The 17685-nt window shown below is 46.6% G+C and overlaps 1 protein-coding gene, 3 long non-coding RNA genes and 1 pseudogene across 8 annotated transcripts; 3 read left to right on the forward strand and 2 right to left on the reverse strand.

Annotated features, from left to right (window-relative positions):
- The first annotated feature begins 782 nt into the window (after window positions 1–782).
- LOC139027513 (uncharacterized) lies at window positions 783–1150 on the forward strand. Its single transcript, XR_011479612.1, has 3 exons — window positions 783–872; window positions 1011–1082; window positions 1117–1150. It is a non-coding gene; the product is annotated as an uncharacterized lncRNA (long non-coding RNA).
- Window positions 1151–1423: 273 nt separating this feature from the next.
- On the forward strand, window positions 1424–2705 carry LOC139027512 (uncharacterized). Of its 3 annotated transcripts, none has more exons than XR_011479609.1 (6): window positions 1424–1463; window positions 1523–1551; window positions 1713–1746; window positions 2099–2128; window positions 2347–2383; window positions 2636–2705. It is a non-coding gene; the product is annotated as an uncharacterized lncRNA (long non-coding RNA). The 3 variants fall into 3 exon arrangements; XR_011479611.1 differs by lacking the exon at window positions 2636–2705 and adding an exon at window positions 2480–2528; XR_011479610.1 differs by lacking the exons at window positions 1424–1463; window positions 1523–1551; window positions 1713–1746 and adding an exon at window positions 1492–1522.
- A 1601-nt stretch (window positions 2706–4306) lies between these two features.
- LOC139027514 (uncharacterized) lies at window positions 4307–4813 on the forward strand. Of its 3 annotated transcripts, XR_011479615.1 has the most exons (4): window positions 4307–4370; window positions 4402–4451; window positions 4510–4608; window positions 4696–4813. It is a non-coding gene; the product is annotated as an uncharacterized lncRNA (long non-coding RNA). The 3 variants fall into 3 exon arrangements; XR_011479613.1 differs by lacking the exon at window positions 4307–4370 and having other exon boundaries at window positions 4394–4451; XR_011479614.1 differs by lacking the exon at window positions 4307–4370 and having other exon boundaries at window positions 4394–4451; window positions 4510–4579.
- Window positions 4814–5003: 190 nt separating this feature from the next.
- Window positions 5004–7538, reverse strand: LOC112081051 (APC membrane recruitment protein 2-like). Its single transcript, XM_024147016.2, has one exon. The coding sequence runs from the start codon at window positions 7291–7293 to the stop codon at window positions 5344–5346; it is 1950 nt and encodes a 649-aa protein (XP_024002784.1). The 5' UTR covers window positions 7294–7538; the 3' UTR covers window positions 5004–5343.
- A 9522-nt stretch (window positions 7539–17060) lies between these two features.
- The window catches only part of LOC112081049 (phosphatidylinositol-3,5-bisphosphate 3-phosphatase MTMR6-like), a 29937-nt pseudogene continuing 29312 nt past the window's right edge, over window positions 17061–17685 (reverse strand).

Here is a 17685-nt window from a genome sequence, read left to right on the forward strand (position 1 = left end):
GGGGAGGGAGAATGAGGGGAGATGTATTTCTTCTGCACCATTACAAAGGGGATTCACCACTGCACCAAATCCTCCTGCTTCCTTAGGCGTACACACACACACACACACACACAAATACATCCTTTCTCGAGCAAACACGTGGGTCCCTCTAACAGTGACAGAGAAAGGTTACAAAAAGAGACATTCCTCCCATCTATATTCAACAGTCAAAACACACACACACACTCATGCAACACACACTTAGCAGATAGGGGGGTCTTATATAAAGTAACATCAACACACACACACACACACACACACACACACACACACACACAGGCCCAGTTTCATATTGAAGAAAGCTTGTATCAGCTGCAGCCAGCCTCTCTCTTTGTGTCTCTCTCCCACCTCACCATCCATTCAGTCTCAGAAAGACCACACAATCTTAACAATCAATATTACATTTGGATGTCATCTTGAGGAACAAGTGATGTGAGTTGTATATCATCAGCAGCTGTAGCTCTCTGAGCCATCACAAAAATCACCCCCCACTGCAGCAGAGCAACAACAGCATCACCCCCATCCCTCTCCTGTGTGTGTGTGTTGTGTGTGTGTGTGTGGTGTGTGGTGTGTGTGTGTGTGTGTTTGGTTTTGGTGTTTGGGTGTGTGTGTGTGTGTGTGTGTGTGTGTGTGTGTGTGTGTGTGTGTGTGTGTGTGTGTGTGTGTGGTGTGTGTGCGTGTGCGTGTGTCTGCTAGCAGGCGACTGAAATGTATTGCCAACACATGAGCCAAAATCGTCTCTATAGCGCGATCACAGCGGTTTATTAATTAAACAAAGATATTCACACCATTAACAGAATGAAAGAAAACAAAGATATTCACACCATAACAGAGTGAAGAAAACAAAGATATTCATACCATTAGAGTGAAAGAAAACAAAGATATTCACAACATTAACAGAATGAAAGAAAACAAAAGATATTCAACCATTAACAGAGTGAAAGAAAACAAAGATATTCACACCATAACAGAGTGAAAGAAAACAAAGATATTCACACCATTAACAGAGTGAAAGAAAACAAAGATATTCAACCATTAACAGAGTGAAAGAAAACAAAGATATTCACACATTAACAGAGTGAAAGAAAACAAAGATATTCACACCATTAACGAGAGTGAAAGAGAAACAAAGATATTCACACCATTAACAGAGTGAAAGAAAACAAAGATATTCACACCATTAACAGAGTGAAAGAAAACAAAGATATTCACACACAGAGGGAATAAAAGAAAGACAGAGAAGATGGACAGACAGGTAGGTAGATGTAAGGCTAAGAATGACGTCATGCTGCATTCAGATTCATTGTCTATAGGTCTGTAACTCCTAATGGTATAGAATAACAGCATGATTTTGGGATGGAGGGTGAAGGTCACTCCCTGATTTGGGGACGGAGGGTGAAGTTACTCCTGATTTGGGGATGAGGGTGAATTTTAACCTGATTTGGGACAGGAGGAAGATTACTCCTGATTTGGGGACAGGGAGGTGAAAGTTACTCCTGATTTGGGGAGGGTGTGAAGTTTAACTCCTGATTGGGGATGGGAGTGAAGTTACTCCTGATATTGGGGGAAGGTGAAGGTTACTCTGATTTGGGGATGGGAGGTGAGGTTACCTGATTTGGATGAAGGTTCTCCTGATTGGGGATGGAGGTTACACTCCTGATTGGTGACGGTAGGGTGACAGGTTACTCCTGATTTGGGGATGGGGGGGTGTTAAAAAGGGTTTTATCCTGATTGGATGGAGGGGGGTGAGGTTACTCGCTGAATTTGGGGATGGTGGAGGCTGAGGTTATCCTGAATTTGGGGATGGAGGTTGGAAGGTTACTCCTGATTTGGGGATGGATGAAGGTTACTCTGATTGGGATGAGGTGAAGTTTATCCTGATTTGGGATGGGTTGAGGGTGAGGAGCTGAGTTACTCCTGATTTGGGATGCAGGGTGAAGGTTACTCCTGATTTGGGGTAGTTGGAGGGTGAAGTTACTCCTGATTTGGGGAGAGGGAGGTGAAGGTTACTCCTGATTTGGGGATGAGGTGAAGGTTACTCGCTGAGTTTGGGGATGAGTGAAGGTTACTCCTGATTTGGGGATGGAGGGTGAAGGTTACTCCCCTGATTTGGGGATGGAGGGTGAGGTTACTCCTGATTTGGGGATGGTGAAGGTTACTCCTGATTTGTGCGGGATGGGTGAGGAGGTTGAAATAGTACTCCTGAATTTGGTGTGGAGGGTGGAAGGTTACTCCTATTTGGGGATGGGAGGTGAGGTTACTCCTATTTGGGATGGGAGGTGAAGGTTACTCTATTTGGTGATGGAGGTGAAGGTTACTCCTGATTTGGGGATGGGAGGTGAAGGTTTACTCCTGATTGGGGAGAAGTTACTCCTGATTGGGGCGGTAGGTTGGAAGGTTTTACTCCTGATATTGTGTGACCTAACAGCACGGAGGTGAGGTTACTCCGATGGTTGGGACGGAGGGTTGAAGTTACTCCTGATTTGGTGCGGAGGTGAAGGTTACTCCTGATATTGGGATGGAGGGAGGAAGGTTACTCCTGATTTGGGGACTGGGAGGTGAATGGTTATCCTGATTTTGGGATGGAAGGGGGAAGGTTACTCCTGATTTGGGGACGGAGGGTTGAAGCGTTACTCCTGATTTGGGGATGGAGGGGAAGGTTACTCCTGAATCTGGGAGGCGAGGTGAAGGTTAACTCCGATTTGGGGATGGGAGTTGAAGTGCACTCCTGATTTGGGGATTGGGTGGGGGAGGTGAAATATACTTCACTGAAATGTATGCCACAGGCAAGCTTTGGCCCCCACCCCCACACCACGCCTTCCTTCATAAATCAGAAACAAAAACGAAGGCCCACTAAGTAGCTGGTGTGTTCACAGTCAAGGTTGGTTGCGGTATCTCATGAACATTGTTCCTATAAAAAGGAGTATGAAAACTAGGAACAACAAAGTACTCAGTAGAAAAAAGCATTTGTATTATGTGTCCTGGTGAGAGAAGAAAGTAAGCCAGGGTTGGTACGAAAGACAGTTCTTGACGGGTTGTGTGTGTGTTTTTTTGTGTTTGGTGTGCTGAGAAGGCTGCTTCAGTACCTGGCCCCTCGGGCAGCTGGACAGCCTCGGGTGGAGTGCCAAAAGCTGGGTGGCCCCTGATATTTGGCAGTCTCGGCCACGTACACAGGCTTGCAGTGTGTGGCCTCCAGATTGCGGGCCTGACAAAAACTAGGGCAAAGCAGTAGGCTAGGTACTGCTCGGGGGAGCCTAGCTGTTTGGAGAAGGAGCTGCTTTCTGTACCATGCAAAAAAGGGACTTTGAAATGTTTGGATCCTTTTTTTGTACATTTGATTGGTGGATTCAAATTAAGRATTTAAAATGTGTGTGTGCGTCAGTGTTCCCTGATCCTAGTGCCCTGTGTTCCAGGCACCTCATGCAGCGAGAGTGTTCAGTTCGTTTTKCAGTTTTCCATTAGGTGATTTGTTATGGTTGTAAATCCCAGAGCGATTGAACCTGCAGCTGTTTTCCCAGATTGCAGTGCGGCTGTGTAAGCTCATCACAGTACAGTAGTTGCTCGTTTGAGTGGTGGAGTCCATCAGGTCCAGAGGACCATGTGTGTGTTTATGTTTCACTAAGGAGGATGTTTTAGGGACGTTTCTTGGTATCCTGTGATCTCCATGTGCACCTTAGTAAACATACATACATTCTCTCGGATTTATTTTAGCAATGTTGTCARCACTGCCATCCACTGGTACTTTAGCACTGGCAGACAAATAGTCAGCAGTACAACCAATCAGGTTTTAGAAGACGGTGGTCCACCGTAGCTCAGTTGGTAGCACATAGCGCTTGCAATGCCAGGATGGTGGGTTTGATTTCCGGGATCACCCATCATAAACAATAATATAATAATATGCATGTATGTCTCACTGGTGGGAGGATGGGCTCAATGGAATAAATGGAATGGTATCACACATATGGYAACKACATGTTTGACTCTGTTCCATTAATTCCATTCCAGCCATTACAATGAGCCCGCCCTCATATAGCTCCTCCCACCTGCATTGCTGTAAATCACTTTGGATAAAAAGGTCTGCTAAATGGCATGACAAAATTATAGATACAGATTAAGGATTGGAGTCTGGGATTAGGAGGTAATTAGTTACAGATTAGATGATGACACATTCCAAACTGTTTAATTATATTAGGCTGTTGTTAGATTAAACACGTCGTATCATATAAAATCTGTGTTTTAGAAAAAAAGGACCTTGAAGAGAAAAGGTAAAGGTCCTCTGTCCTTCGTAGGCGGTGTGAAAGGTGCCCTGGTCCTTCCTAGCGGTGTGAAAGGTGCCCTGGTCCTTCCTAGCGGTTGTGAAAGGTGCCCTGGTCCTTCCTAGCGGTGTGAAAGGTGCTCTGGTCCTTCCTAGCGTGTGGGAAAGGTGCTCTGTCCTTCCTAGCGGTGTGAAAGGTGCTCTGTCCTTCCTAGCGTGTGAAAGGTGCCCTGCTCCTTCCTAGCGGTGTGAAAGGTGCCCTGGTCCTTCCTAGCGGTGTGAAAGGTCTCTGGTCCTTCCTAGCGGTGTGAAAGGTTGCTCTGGTCCTTCCTAGCGGTGTGAAATGTGCTCTGTCCTTCCTAGCGGTGAAAGGTGCTCTGTCCTTCCTAGCAGTGTGAAAGGTGCTCTGGTCCTTCCTAGCGGTGTGAAAGGTGCCCTGGTCCTTCCTAGCGGTGTGAAAGGTGCTCTGGTCCTTCCTAGCGGTATGAAAGGTGCCCTGGTCCTTCCTAGCGGTGTGAAAGGTGCCCTGGTCCTTCCTAGCGGGTGTGTAGTGCAGTTGATTTATATGACCAAAGTTTGCATATCTGGTCAGGAAGCGATAAGAGTGTGTCTAAAATTGTGATCCCAAACTTTTCGGTGCGCTCCCTTCCCCCACTTGAAGAGTTGCCAAGTTTCTTGTCCCATACACATAACTCCAGTGAGTGTTGAACACACACGTCCGGTGATGTTGAACACACACGTCCGGTGATGTTGAACACACACGTCCGGTGATGTTGAACACACACGTCCGGTGATGTTGAGCACTTATGTTCAGTGGTTACAATATGTCAAACTTTTTTTGCCACCCAAAGTTTATTTAGTTTTCTTGTGACCCACTAGGATCCAAAGGGAGTGTTGCTTAGAGCTCTTCTCACTTTATTTCCAGTGTCTATCATTGTCTGATGCCTTCCACAACCCACCAGTCCAGCAATGTCTTACACATAAGACCAGTGATGGTGTACACAGGTTTAGTCCAAAGACACCAAAGTTCATGGCTGCCTGGTCCAAAGCTACTTCCTGGGGGCTGGCCCTTGTGTAGCGTTGCCGGCCTTGTTCCCAGGGCGACGGACTGGCACCTTGGAGACAGGGATTCTGGTCCGGGCTGGGGGAGGGGCATGGGTGGGTGTGTCAGAGGGAGGAGCGGTTGCGTGGACAGAGGAAAGAGCTGATTGGCTCACAGAGTGAGGGGGTGTGATCTGTCTGACACTAAGAGGGATTTTGGACTCGCGGGGAAGGCTAGTGCTTCCCTTCATCGAGTGGAAAGAGGAAGAGGAGGAGGAGAAAGGAGGAGTAGTCCGGGCCAGAGGGCTGAGTTTGTACTCACATGCAGAGGTGGAAGGTGTACTCATCAGATCTTCTTCCTCTTCCTCGTCATCAGATCTTTCCAATTCCTCYTTGTAGAGGTCGTAGAGCGCATCGCCAGAGCAACTGTCACACAATAGGCCAAGCCTTTGGTTCCGCAGGAAGCCGTTGTCAGGCGTTGCCGTGGGGGTTGCAGAGGGCGTATCCCAGTAGCCCTCATCCCTAAGAGCCGGGACATCCTGTTGGGGCGGGACTTCCTCCTTAGTCTCCATCTCATTGGGCGAGGAGGTTTGGCAAGCAGCGTGAATGGGGAGTTTAGTCACCCTTCCTCCCCCTCCTCCCCCCACTACAGGGATCTTGCTGAGTCCCAGAGACTTGACCTGGGTGAGTTTCCGCTCTGTACCCCTGGGGGGAGCCAGGTGAGAGTTGGATCGGAGGAAGGTGGGGGAGTTTTCTCCCCCAGAGGGGAGCATGTGCCAGAGCCCCTGCATGTCTGCGTCGTCCACCCCGTCAGGGCTGGCCATCTCCTCCCCACCCCCCATGTAGGCCACCACGCCGCTGCCAGAGGGCTGCTGAGTTGGGGCAGAGTGAGAGGGCATCAGCCGTGCRCTGGCATGGAGGGGGGCAGGGGCAGAGGCAGTAGCGGAGGTGGAGGTAGGGGTGGAAGGGGTGACATGGGTATTAATGGAGCTTCGTACTCCTCCTCCTCCTTCCCCACTACTAGTGCTACTGCTAGTAGCACTTCCTACTCCTCCTCCACCGTTTCCTGCCCCCTCCTCCTCTGCGTCTGCGATGATGTCACCGCACCCCGTCAGTGAATCGAAGCTCTTGAGTGAAGTGACGTCAGTGAAGAGGACTGAACAGAGCCGGTCCACTGAGGGTTCGGAGGGAGGGTCACACTGATCCAGAGGGGGGATGGCCGTTACAGAGGAAATTGACGTTTTGGGTTTTGAGTGTAGGAAGGTGCGCAGAGGGGAGGGGGATGGCGTATAGAGGGATTCTGACAGGTTTGTCGTCAAGGCGATTGAGTGCGTGAGTGGTGTCGTMGCGTTGTTGGAGGGAGAGGTTCCTGACGATTCTGTGTTTTGCTCAGCCTCCAAGCTACCATGATCCTCCTGGGGCAGGCGGGGCTGGGGTTCGAGGGTCAGAGTGATGTCTTTCACTTCTTCTGTTAGAATCACTTCCCCCTCTCTCACCTCCGCTACCTCCCCCTCTCCCTCCGTCACGTTCTCCTTCCGCCGCCATTTCATACTACTGAAGAAGCCTTTTAAACCCCTCCCCCTTCTCCCAAACCCTGTATTCTCATTGGCTCTCATACTTCCTCGTCTGAGCAGCGAAAAGAAGCTCAGTGATTTGCTGAGAGACCTCACCTGTCCCGCCTCTGATATTCCGGACTCCTCCGCTCTCTGTCCGTCTGGTTCCAAGCTCGTTAGTCCGTCATGCGTTTTACTCCTGACGAGCTCGTTAGTCGCCCCCACAGAATTCACATTCACAGAATTCCCGTTCCTGTTGACCCCTTTGTTCCTGAAAGAGAAGAATCCGGCCATTCCGGAGCGTCGTTTTCCGAACAGCTTGAAGGCTGCTTTGTTGATCTTCCCTGGCGGCTGGGGATCGCATGGAGGAGGAGGAGGCTCTACGCATTCTGACTGAACCTCCATCTTCTAGCTATCACTATCACTCTATCACTATCACTCTTTTGCTCTGGCTGTCTCCCTCTGTCTCTCTCACTCTCTCTCTGTCCTGCAGCCTGGTGTTCTCTATCTTCCTCACTGGTTCTGTCTGACGCTGCCTGTTGGTTTTCCCTCCCTCTCTCTCTCTCTTTTTTTTCTCACACACACAAGGTGCTGCCCCTGACTGTATCCATGGCAACTGGTTGCGCTAAGCAGCTTTCGTCAGCGTTGGCGGCTTGCCCATGCCTCTCTCTCTCTCTCTTCCCCTCCTCGCTCTCCACCCTCAATATACTCCTCCCTCCCTCCCCATCCCACCAGCACTATGGATCCCTCTCTTCTTTTCTCTCCTTTATTTATTTATCTATGTTCACGCCCCATCACAGAGAGAGAGAGAGAGAGAGAGAGAGAGAGAGAGAGAGAGAGAGAGAGAGAGACTGTCTTGTGCTGCACTGCTGTATGTGGTTGTGTGTAGGTTTTTGTGAGAGATTTCAATAGTATGAAACAAATTAGCTTGTTCTTGCTTATGAATGTGTGACTGATACAGAACTTACACGATAATGTGTGTGTATTCAGATTTAAAAACTTTAAGTAAACAAAACTAAGCCTCTCAAATCCCAGAGAGAGAGAGATATGTAGGATTTGAGCAGATCTGCTGATCAGCAGTATATAGAGGATAAAGTAGATTTAGAGAAATATTTCAGCATTGCTAACGTTCTTAACACACACACACACGCACACACACACACACACAGAAACACACACACACACCAGACTGCAGACATGCCTCTGTGCATAGCATATTACCCAATCCTCTCTCTCTCAACAAATGTCTGTTTCTTCCACAGATTCTGTTTCATTCGCTCACTCTCAACAAATGTGTTTCTTCCACAGATTCTGTCATCTAGCTGAGCTCTGGGTATTATTTTTCTATTCCTCCAATCCTCCCTATCTCCCCGGGCGCCGAAGACGTGGATGTCGATTAAGGAAGCACCCCGCACCTCTCTGATTCAGAGGGGGTGGGTTAAATACGGAAGACACATTTCAGTTGAATGCATTCAGTTGTACAACTGACTAGGTCTCCCCATTTCCCTTTCCCTAAGCACCTGACCTACTTTCAGCACCTCTCTCATCCCTCCTTCATCATCTCCTCTCTTCTTTCCTAGCTTTGAGCACAGGACCCCTTTTCCACCTCATTGCTATCAAACAATGTCTGCATTCACACACACACACACACACACACACACACACACACACACACACGAGGGCTTCCGCATAGTGAAGCGTTGAGAAAGAACTTATGCTCTTTCCCAACCAACTCTGAGCTGACCGAGGCCTGCCTGGAAGCCATGTTACCATTAATGTAATAGGTTGGTCTGTCTACCTGGAGCTGTTATCTGTAGTCTTAGGTGTTTCTGTCTGTGAAATTGCCAATGTTACAGTGGTCAGTCTTCTGTCTGCCTGGATGCCATGTTAGCTATGTTCAAGTCATCTGTCTCCTGTCTGAAGGCCATGTCAAGGTCGAGTTGTGTGCCTGCTGATGCATGTTTACAGGTCCTCATGGTTGTCTGGCCTGGGATGCTCCATGTTTACCTTAGGTCAGTGTTGTTGTCGCTGGTCTGCCTTGTTCCATATGTCTCAAGGGTTTTTGTCCTGCTGTGCCTGATCCTTTATAGTTAGTAAGTTCAAAGTTGTCTGCCTGCACTGGATTGACCTTTCCATGATCAGGATTTTTGTGCCCTGTTGCCTGGTATTGCCATGTTTTTACCAAGGTCAGTGTCTGCCTTTGCCTGGAATTGCATGGTTGTATGTCAAGGTTGCATTGTCCGCCTGGATGGCCATGGTTTACCAGCTGCAAAGATTGTTGCCCTGCTGGAGGCATGTTACCTAGGTCAGCGTATTGTTCTTGTCCCTGCCTGCTGGAGGGCAAGTTACAGGTTCAGTTTCTGTCTTGTTCTGCTATGATAGCTGTGTTCCCTACAGGTGCAAGTCGTTTGTTGCCTGAAATGCTGTTACCAGGTCAAGTCATCTGCTTGCCTGGATGCCATGTTACTAGGTCAAGTTTGTCTGCCTGCTGGATGCCATGTGTACCTGAGGTAAGTTGTCTTGTCTGCCTTGGAGGCTCTGTTAAGGTCAGGTTGTCTGTCTGCTGGATGCCATGTTACTTAGGTAAAAGTCTTGTCTGCTGGATGCCATGTATCAAGGTAAGTCATCTGCTTGCTTTGGGAGCACTGTTACAGCTCAATGATCGTCTGCCTGTCCCCTGGATGCCATTTACAGGTCAGTTTTGTCCTGCCTGGATGCCAAATGTTACCATGTCAAGTCATTCTGTCTGCCTTGGATCATGTTATAGCAGTGTCCTTGTAATGTGTACTAGTCATTACGCCTGACTGGCACATGTTACCAGGTCAAGACTTGTCCTTGGCCTGGATGCTATGTTACCAGCATATTAGTCTGCTCTGTTGATGTTCAGAATTGTCTGCTCTGGAAGGCCTGTTACCGGAGGTAGGTTGTCTGTGCTTGCCTGGATGCCATGTTTACTCAGGTCTAAGTGTCTGTTGGCCTGGATGCCATGTACCTATGTGTTGCAAGTTGTCCTGTTCGGCCTTGAGGGCCCATGTTACCAGGTCACAGTTGTGTCTGTTCTGCTGAGGGCCATGTTACCAGGTCAGGTTGTCTGCCTGCCTGGAGGCCATGTTCCAGGTCTAGTTGTCTGTCTGCTTGGAGGATGTTACAGGTCAAGTTGTCTGTTGCTTGGAGGCCATGTTAGGAGTGTAAAGTTGTCTGTCTGCTTGAGGCCATGTTACCTAAGGTCAGTAGGGTTTACTGTCGTACTTTGTCTTCTCTGGAACAGGAACAATTGAGACACACACTTGAAAAGTGATATTTCCATGGTTGAACTGAACCAAGGTTGTTTACAGTTCATGTAAAAGTTATGTTACTCCCTGCTATTGAGTGTTTTTGTCACAGGCCCTGGGTAGTGTCTTCAGTGGCACTACTAATGGGACAGTTAGAGGACATTATAGAGTGTTACCGTGTGTGTGCGAGAGAGAGAGACAATGTATTCAGACCAAAGACTCAATCCATTGATGGGCTGAAGCACAGTGGAGTGTGAGTGGTTGGCTTGGTAATGGTTGTTGGATGGATCAGGGCAATGAACTGCCATGTTATTGATATCGAACTTTGTTGAACCTTTATTTAACTAGGCAGGTCAGTTAAGAACAAGTTCTTATTTACAATGARGGCCTACTGGGGAACAGTGGGTTAACTGCCTTGTTCAGGGGCAGAACGATAGATTTTTACCTTGTCAGCTCAGGGATTCGATCCYGCAACCTTTCGGTTACTGGCCCAACACTCTAACCACTAGGCTACCTGCCGCCCCAAAACCTTATTAGACAGACATCTGTCCAAAGAGAGATTTAACAGGTCCTCTCCTCCACTCTGAAAGGTGCGCTATACACTAAGTACAACCCTTCTTCTAATGCAGAATTAAMAACACACACACACACATGTGCATGACAGAAAACACACTGGTCACCCKTCTGTAGCCCCAGGTGTCCTGTAATGAGGATTGTGGGGGGAGTATGGGCTCCGAGAGGACTGTCTCCCCAGTGTGTCTGGGGCAGGATTATACTAAACCTGTGTGTACTCCCCCAGGATTACTCAGTGTTATGTAGTTCCTGTAATGAACAGAGAGCAGCTTTACATCTTATGAACTGGCAGAGACTCTCCCCACACTGTGACATAAAAAGTACACACACATACAGTGCATTCGGACAGTATTCAAAGCCCTTGACTTTTTCCACATTTTGTTACAGCCTTGTTCTAAAAAAATGTTTTTTATTTTTTATTTTTTATCTCAATCTACACATCATACCACATTATAAGAAAAAAAACTGTTCTAGAAGTTTTCTAATTTATTAAAAACAAAAACTGAAATATCACATTTACTTAAGTATTCAGACCCTTTACTCAGTACTTTGTTGGAGCACCTTTGGCAGCGATTCCAGCCTCGAGTCTTCTTGGGTATGACAATACAAGCTTGGCACACCAGCATTTGGGGAGTTTCTCCCATTCTTCTCTGCAGATCATCTCAAGCTTCGTCAGGTTGGAAGGGGAGTGTCTCTGCAATGATTTTTTTCAGGTCTCACCAGAGATGTTCGATTGGATTCAAGTKCYGGCTCTGGCTGGGCCACTCAAGGACATTCAGAGACTTGTCCCGAAGCCAATCCTGCATTGGCTTGGCTGTGTGATTAGAGTTGTTGTCCTGTTGGAAGGTGAACCCCAGTCTGATGTCTTGAGTGCTCTGGAGCAGGTTTTCATCAAGGATCTCTCTGTACTTTGCTCCGTTCATCTTTCCCTCTATCCTGACTAGTCTTCAAGTCCCTCCTGCTGAAAACATCCCCACAGCTTGATGCTGCCACCACCATGCTTCACCGTAGGGATGGTGCCATGTTACCTCCAGATGTGACAGTTTGTATTCAGGCCAAAGAGTTCAATCTTGGTTTCGTCAGACCAGAGAATCTTGTTTCTCATGGGTGCCTTTTGGCAAACTTCAAGCGGGCTGTCATGTGCCTTTTACTGAAGAGTGACTTCTGTCTGGCCACCAGACCATAAAGGCCTGATTGGTGGAGTGCTGCAGAGATGGTTGTCCTTCTGGAAGGTTCTCCCATCTCCACAGAATAACTCTGGAAATCTGTCAAGAGTTACCATTGTGTTCTTGGCTGCCTCTCTGACCAAGACTAGGACTAGTGTGTGTGTGCGTACCTCTGTAGTGTCATGGCTGGCTAGGGTATAGAACATGGCAGAATGTTGGAGCACTCTGGGAGACGGTAGGGGAACCATGTAGTCTAAAATACCTGTTAATGTTTAATGGAAGGTYAAGTGCAACGGTACGAAATGGATTAAGGAGTCCCAGTTCACCACGCAGAAAGAGAGGGAGAAGTGTGTGTGGTAAGGGGGGTGGGGGTCTTGTCTGTGCAGTCCAACCCTTCACCAGACACTATTGATGGAGTGAGAGTGCAAATACAGAATGTGTGTGTATGTGTGTCTGTGTAGTAACAATGACCTCCAGAGCTCTTATAGAACAAGGAGTTCTTTGTCTCAGGCCACAGGGCTTTAGCTGGTCTTTACAGAAAGCTGACAACTATAGAGTAGCCTTCTTCAGAAACCAACAATGTAATAGTGAAAGCAGAGACTATCAGCTAGCCAGGCTAGGAATAAAACCAGCCAGGTCACCGGTGATACAAGTCAGTTTCCGATGCCCATCCATGTCTGACGACAATGAGATGTAGTGGAAACCAGCCACTAGGGGACAACAGTGAGAGCTGTTACTTTCAAGAATGTTTTGGTTTTGGCTAGGTTGTCATGGACAGAGATGGGCGTAAGCATTGGCCTCTGATTCAAAGGGTTGCGAGTTTGAATCCAGCAAAAGAAAGTTGTTTTTACAAGAGAAAAAAAACAAAGCCCATCTCAAACCTTAACCATTCAGAGTTAACGCCTGAACTTAAAACACTTTGAAATTTGACGGTTTGGAACATCTTTGAAATTTGACGGTTTGGAACATCTTTGAAATTTGACGGTTTGGAACATCTTTGAAATTTGACGGTTTGGAACATCTTTGAAATTTGACGGTTTGGAACATCTTTGAAATTTGACGGTTTGGAACATCTTTGAAATTTGACGGTTTGGAACATCTTTGAAATTTGACGGTTTGGAACATCTTCGAAAATTGACGGTTTGGAACATCTTCGAAAATTGACATTTGATGGACGAACGTCTAATTCTGACGCGAGATTGTGAGAGTTGGTAGCAGAAAAGAGCTGCTGAATGTCTTCATTGAGGTTTGTAGAGAACTGGTGAAAAGAGTTAACTGCTCACGCCGGGCATATTCATAAACAGTTTAGGAGCAAGTAGACTCACACACACTCTAAAATGCACATATACGCAGCTCATAAAACTTTAAACGAGCATACACACCATCTGTAACCTAGTGTGTGTGAGGTTACATGGCGTTCCTCCAGTATGGTGTTCATATGGATCGGACAGAAATGGTTCAGGTCCAGCTGTATAAACCCATTCCAGCCTGTCTAACCCCATTACACTATGGTAGCGACTGCTGGGGGACAGCAATGTTCTGTTCTCTCAGCATGGGCCATAGTATGACTACACTACACTGTAGTGAGGCTCCACTGGTCCCCGGTGGCCAAGGGAAATCAAGGAGGGCCTAGTCCTATAGTGATAGTAGTCAGGGGTCTGTTAACTTCTCACGAGTCACCAACCCTGATCCGGGAGCACCCCCACCACTGAGTAGCATAGCTAGCATAGCGTCACAAGTAACTTGTAGCATCTAAATATCATTAAATCACAAGTCCAAGACACCAGATGAAAGATAACAGGTCTTGTGAATAAAGCCACCATTTCAGATTTTTAAAATGTTTTACAGGAGGACACAATATGTAAATCTATTAGCTAACCACGTTAGCAAAGGACACGTTTTTTTTACTCCCAACAGTTTTTTCCTGCGTCAGTAGCTATCACTAATTCGACTAAATAAAAATATATATAGCCACTAACCAAGAACAACTTCATAAGATGACAGTCTGATAAATATTTATGGTATATAGCATAGTTTTTTGGGGGAAAAATGTGCATTTTTCAGGTATAAATCACAGTTCTACATTGCAGCTGCAATCTGAAAATAGTGCTGACCAGCCAGAACAATTACAGAGACCAACGTCATATAACGAATTACTCATCTTAAAACATTTCAGAAAAATACACAGCGTACAGATATTGAAAGCCCAACATCTGGTGAATCCAAACAATATTTCAGATTTATTAAATGTTTTATAACGAAAACAAAATGTAGCGCTAAATTAGCATAGCTATACCAGGCAGATTCGCTAGGCGCCCACGGCCAGTTCACATGCACAACAGATATGATATAACATCGTAAATTGGGTCTTACTATGGCTGATCTTTCATCAGAATGTTGATCAAAGTGTCCTTTGTCAAGATGAGTCGTTGGTTAAGTTCAGAATTGTTCCTTTCCCACTCCATTTAGCACAGGTACTGGTCGAGTGGCACGGATCTCTCAAACGTAAATAAAATCAGACAACGGAACACACAAAACTCCCGAAAAAATTCAAATAATCTGATTTAACTATATTGAAAAAAACATACATTACGATGATATGGTCACATGTATCAAACAAAATTCGACACGGGATAGTTTTCATCCATACGCCAGCAAAACAGTACACAAGCGCAGCTCCAACTCGTGCGAATCAGAAAACCGGAGTTGTCGGTCACGCAAAGAATAGGTCTTATTTCACGTCAGTACAGATAAACAAAGAATTTCTCCTCTGACGTCCTCTTGACACCCAGAGGAAGGCGAATGAAGTGTGTTTCTGGTCATAGGGGTCATGACCATGTATAGGCAGAGCGTTGAAACGAGCATAGACTTCTTGCATTCTACTTCTTGGTCAGGGAAAGTGCTGTCAAATGACTTGTGTATCACTCAGAGACAAAATTGAAACGGTTTTTAGAAACTAGAGATTGTTTTCTTTTCCAATGGTATTATTTATATGCATATAGTAAGAGCAATAATTGAATAAGAGGCAGTTTAATCTGTAGAGCAAATTATGCTAATGGGAAAATAGCACCCCTGTATTCTCAAGAAGTTTTAACCTAGTCCTATAGTGATACTAGTCAGGGTCTGTTAACCTAGTCCTATAGTGATACTAGTCAGGGGTCTGTTAACCTAGTCCTATAGTGACAAGTAGTCAGGGGTCTGTTAACCTAGTCCTATAGTGATAGTAGTCAGGGTGTCTGTTAACCTAGTCCTATAGTGATACTAGTCAGGGGTCTGTTAACCTAGTCCTATAGTGATACTAGTCAGGGGTCTGTTAACCTAGTCCTATAGTGATATAGTCAGGGGTCTGTTACCTAGTCCTATAGTGATATAGTCAGGGGTCTGTTAACCTAGTCCTATAGTGATACTAGTCAGGGGTCTGTTAACCTAGTCCTATAGTGATACTAGTCAGGGGTCTGTTAACCTAGTCTTATAGTGATAGTAGTCAGGGGTCTGTTAACCTAGTCTATAGTGTATAGTCAGGGGTCTGTTAACCTGTCCTATAGTGATACTTAGTCAGGGGTCTGTTACCTAGTCCTATAGTGAATAGTCAGGGGTCTGTTAACCTTGTCTATAGTGATACTAGTCAGGGGTCTGTTAACCTAGTCCTATAGTGAATAGTCAGGGGTCTGTTAACCTAGTCCTATAGTGATACTAGTCAGGGGTCTGTTAACTAGTCCTATAGTGAAGTAGTCCAGGGGTCTGTTAACCTGTCCTATAGTGATACTAGCCAGGGGTCTGTTTAACCTAGTCCTATAGTGATACTAGTCAGGGGTCTGTTAACCTAGTCCTATATGTACTAGTTCAGGGGTCTGTTAACCTAGTCCTATAGTGATAGTAGTCAGGGGTCTGTTACCCTAGTCCTATAGTGATATAGTCAGGGGTCTGTTAACTAGTCCTATAGTGAATTAAGTCAGGGGTCTGTTAACCTAGTCCTATAGTGTAGTCAGAGGGGTCTGTTAACCTAGTCCTATAGTGATACTAGTCAGGGGTCTGTTACCTAGTCCTATAGTGATACTAGTCAGGGGTCTGTTAACCTTGTCCTATAGTGATAGCTAGTCAGGGTCTGTTAACCTAGTCCTATAGTGATACTAGTCAGGGGTCTGTTAAGCTAGTCCTATAGTGATACTAGTCAGGGGTCTGTTAACCTTGTCCTATAGTGATACTTGTCAGGGGTCTTGTTAACCTAGTCCTATAGTGATAGCTAGTCAGGGTCTGTTAACCTAGTCCTATAGTGATACTAGTCAGGGGTCTGTTAGCCTAGTCCTAAGTGATACGTAGTCAGGGGTCTGTTAACCTAGTCCTATAGTGATACTAGCCAGGGTCTGTTAAGCGGCTCAGATCGCCAGCCGTAATGACAGACGGCTTAAAGCAACAGTAGACTGTCTTATTGACTGCTGTCACCACGGTGTGTTATAGTGACCACCTGATGGATGTCAGGGAACGATGGCTGTTTTCACTGATTTAACATGGTCTGAAAACGGTCTAGAACTGTCTGAAGAATCTTGAAGGCCGATGTGTCTCTCCTCTTAGAAAGTGGGCCCGATTGGTCAATAACTCTGATAGTATAGAGAAAGAGTRTGTCAAATCGGCCTCACACACACAGCCTCCTTGCTCTCCTGCTGACCCCACGTGAACCCTCTAGTGTTCCATGACCCCAGAGTTACCATGGCAATGACTTCAAAATGGGGTCKTGACCTTATCCAGTCAGACAGAGGTAACCAATTGGCTTATCCGATCAATGCAAGAGAGCCAGTGGGWTGATCTCATCAGTGCCATGTCCATGGCTGAATGTTGGACTTGGACATGATGTAGGAACGTCGGCATTCAGAATCCATCAGCATTCAGATTAAAGAGGAATCATGCCATCCACATGTTAAAACAGGGTTATCCAAAGTTGATCTGGCTTTGACAGAGGATGGAAGAGTTTTAGGACTGAAATCTGTACCTMGCTGTGGTCCCATTGGGAGGATGTCAATATTGAGAACATTAAATATGGGATGTTCACAACGACTCGGATCTGATGGTTTAAACAGCAAGGGATCAGAGCAGACAGTGTGATGTCTGGAAGGGGRCCTACAGTGCTTTAGTCACTGACTTGAATAATACACAGAACAAACGGTTTCATCTCTTCATTTATTCTCTTCAGAGCTTTTCAACATTCATAAAACAGCCTTTCTAAGTGCAGTAAATGCCATAATGTCTCTTTCCACAGAGACGTACATTACAGGCATACAGTACACCCTCATAGGAATATAGGGCTGCACACAACACACACCACTACACCAACACACAGACACACATCCTTCAGTCACCGCATCGCTCAGACCCCCCCCCATCTCCCGTCCATTCCAGTCCAATCTCCTTCCTCCAGTATCCCACAATGCCTCAGCATGTCATGCGGGCCACTCCAAACTCCAGGCTGACCACAGTGGGTCCACCTTAGCCCCGTATGTCCCCTGCAGGTCTCCGTAGCTCTCCTTGCGCTCTGAACCACTGCTTCCCTCTACTGTCCGCTCTGTGTCACTGCAGCATTCTTTTGCCTCCTCTCCCACCTCCTCCTGATGCTGCGCCTCCTTACGGCTGAGGGGCTCCCAGGATGAGGGAGTGGGGCCGTGTGTGGTTAGGGGAGGTGCGTTGGTCTTTAGGGGGGCCTGGGGGTCTGGGGTGGGGGGCTGATGCCATGCTTCTGTAGTCTCTGGAGGGACAGAGAGGAGACAGGGATAAATGAGGTCATGAGAGAGAGG

This window comes from Salvelinus sp. IW2-2015, unplaced genomic scaffold, assembly GCF_002910315.2.
Source record: "Salvelinus sp. IW2-2015 unplaced genomic scaffold, ASM291031v2 Un_scaffold16692, whole genome shotgun sequence".
In the NCBI taxonomy this organism is placed as follows: Eukaryota; Metazoa; Chordata; class Actinopteri; order Salmoniformes; family Salmonidae; genus Salvelinus; species Salvelinus sp. IW2-2015.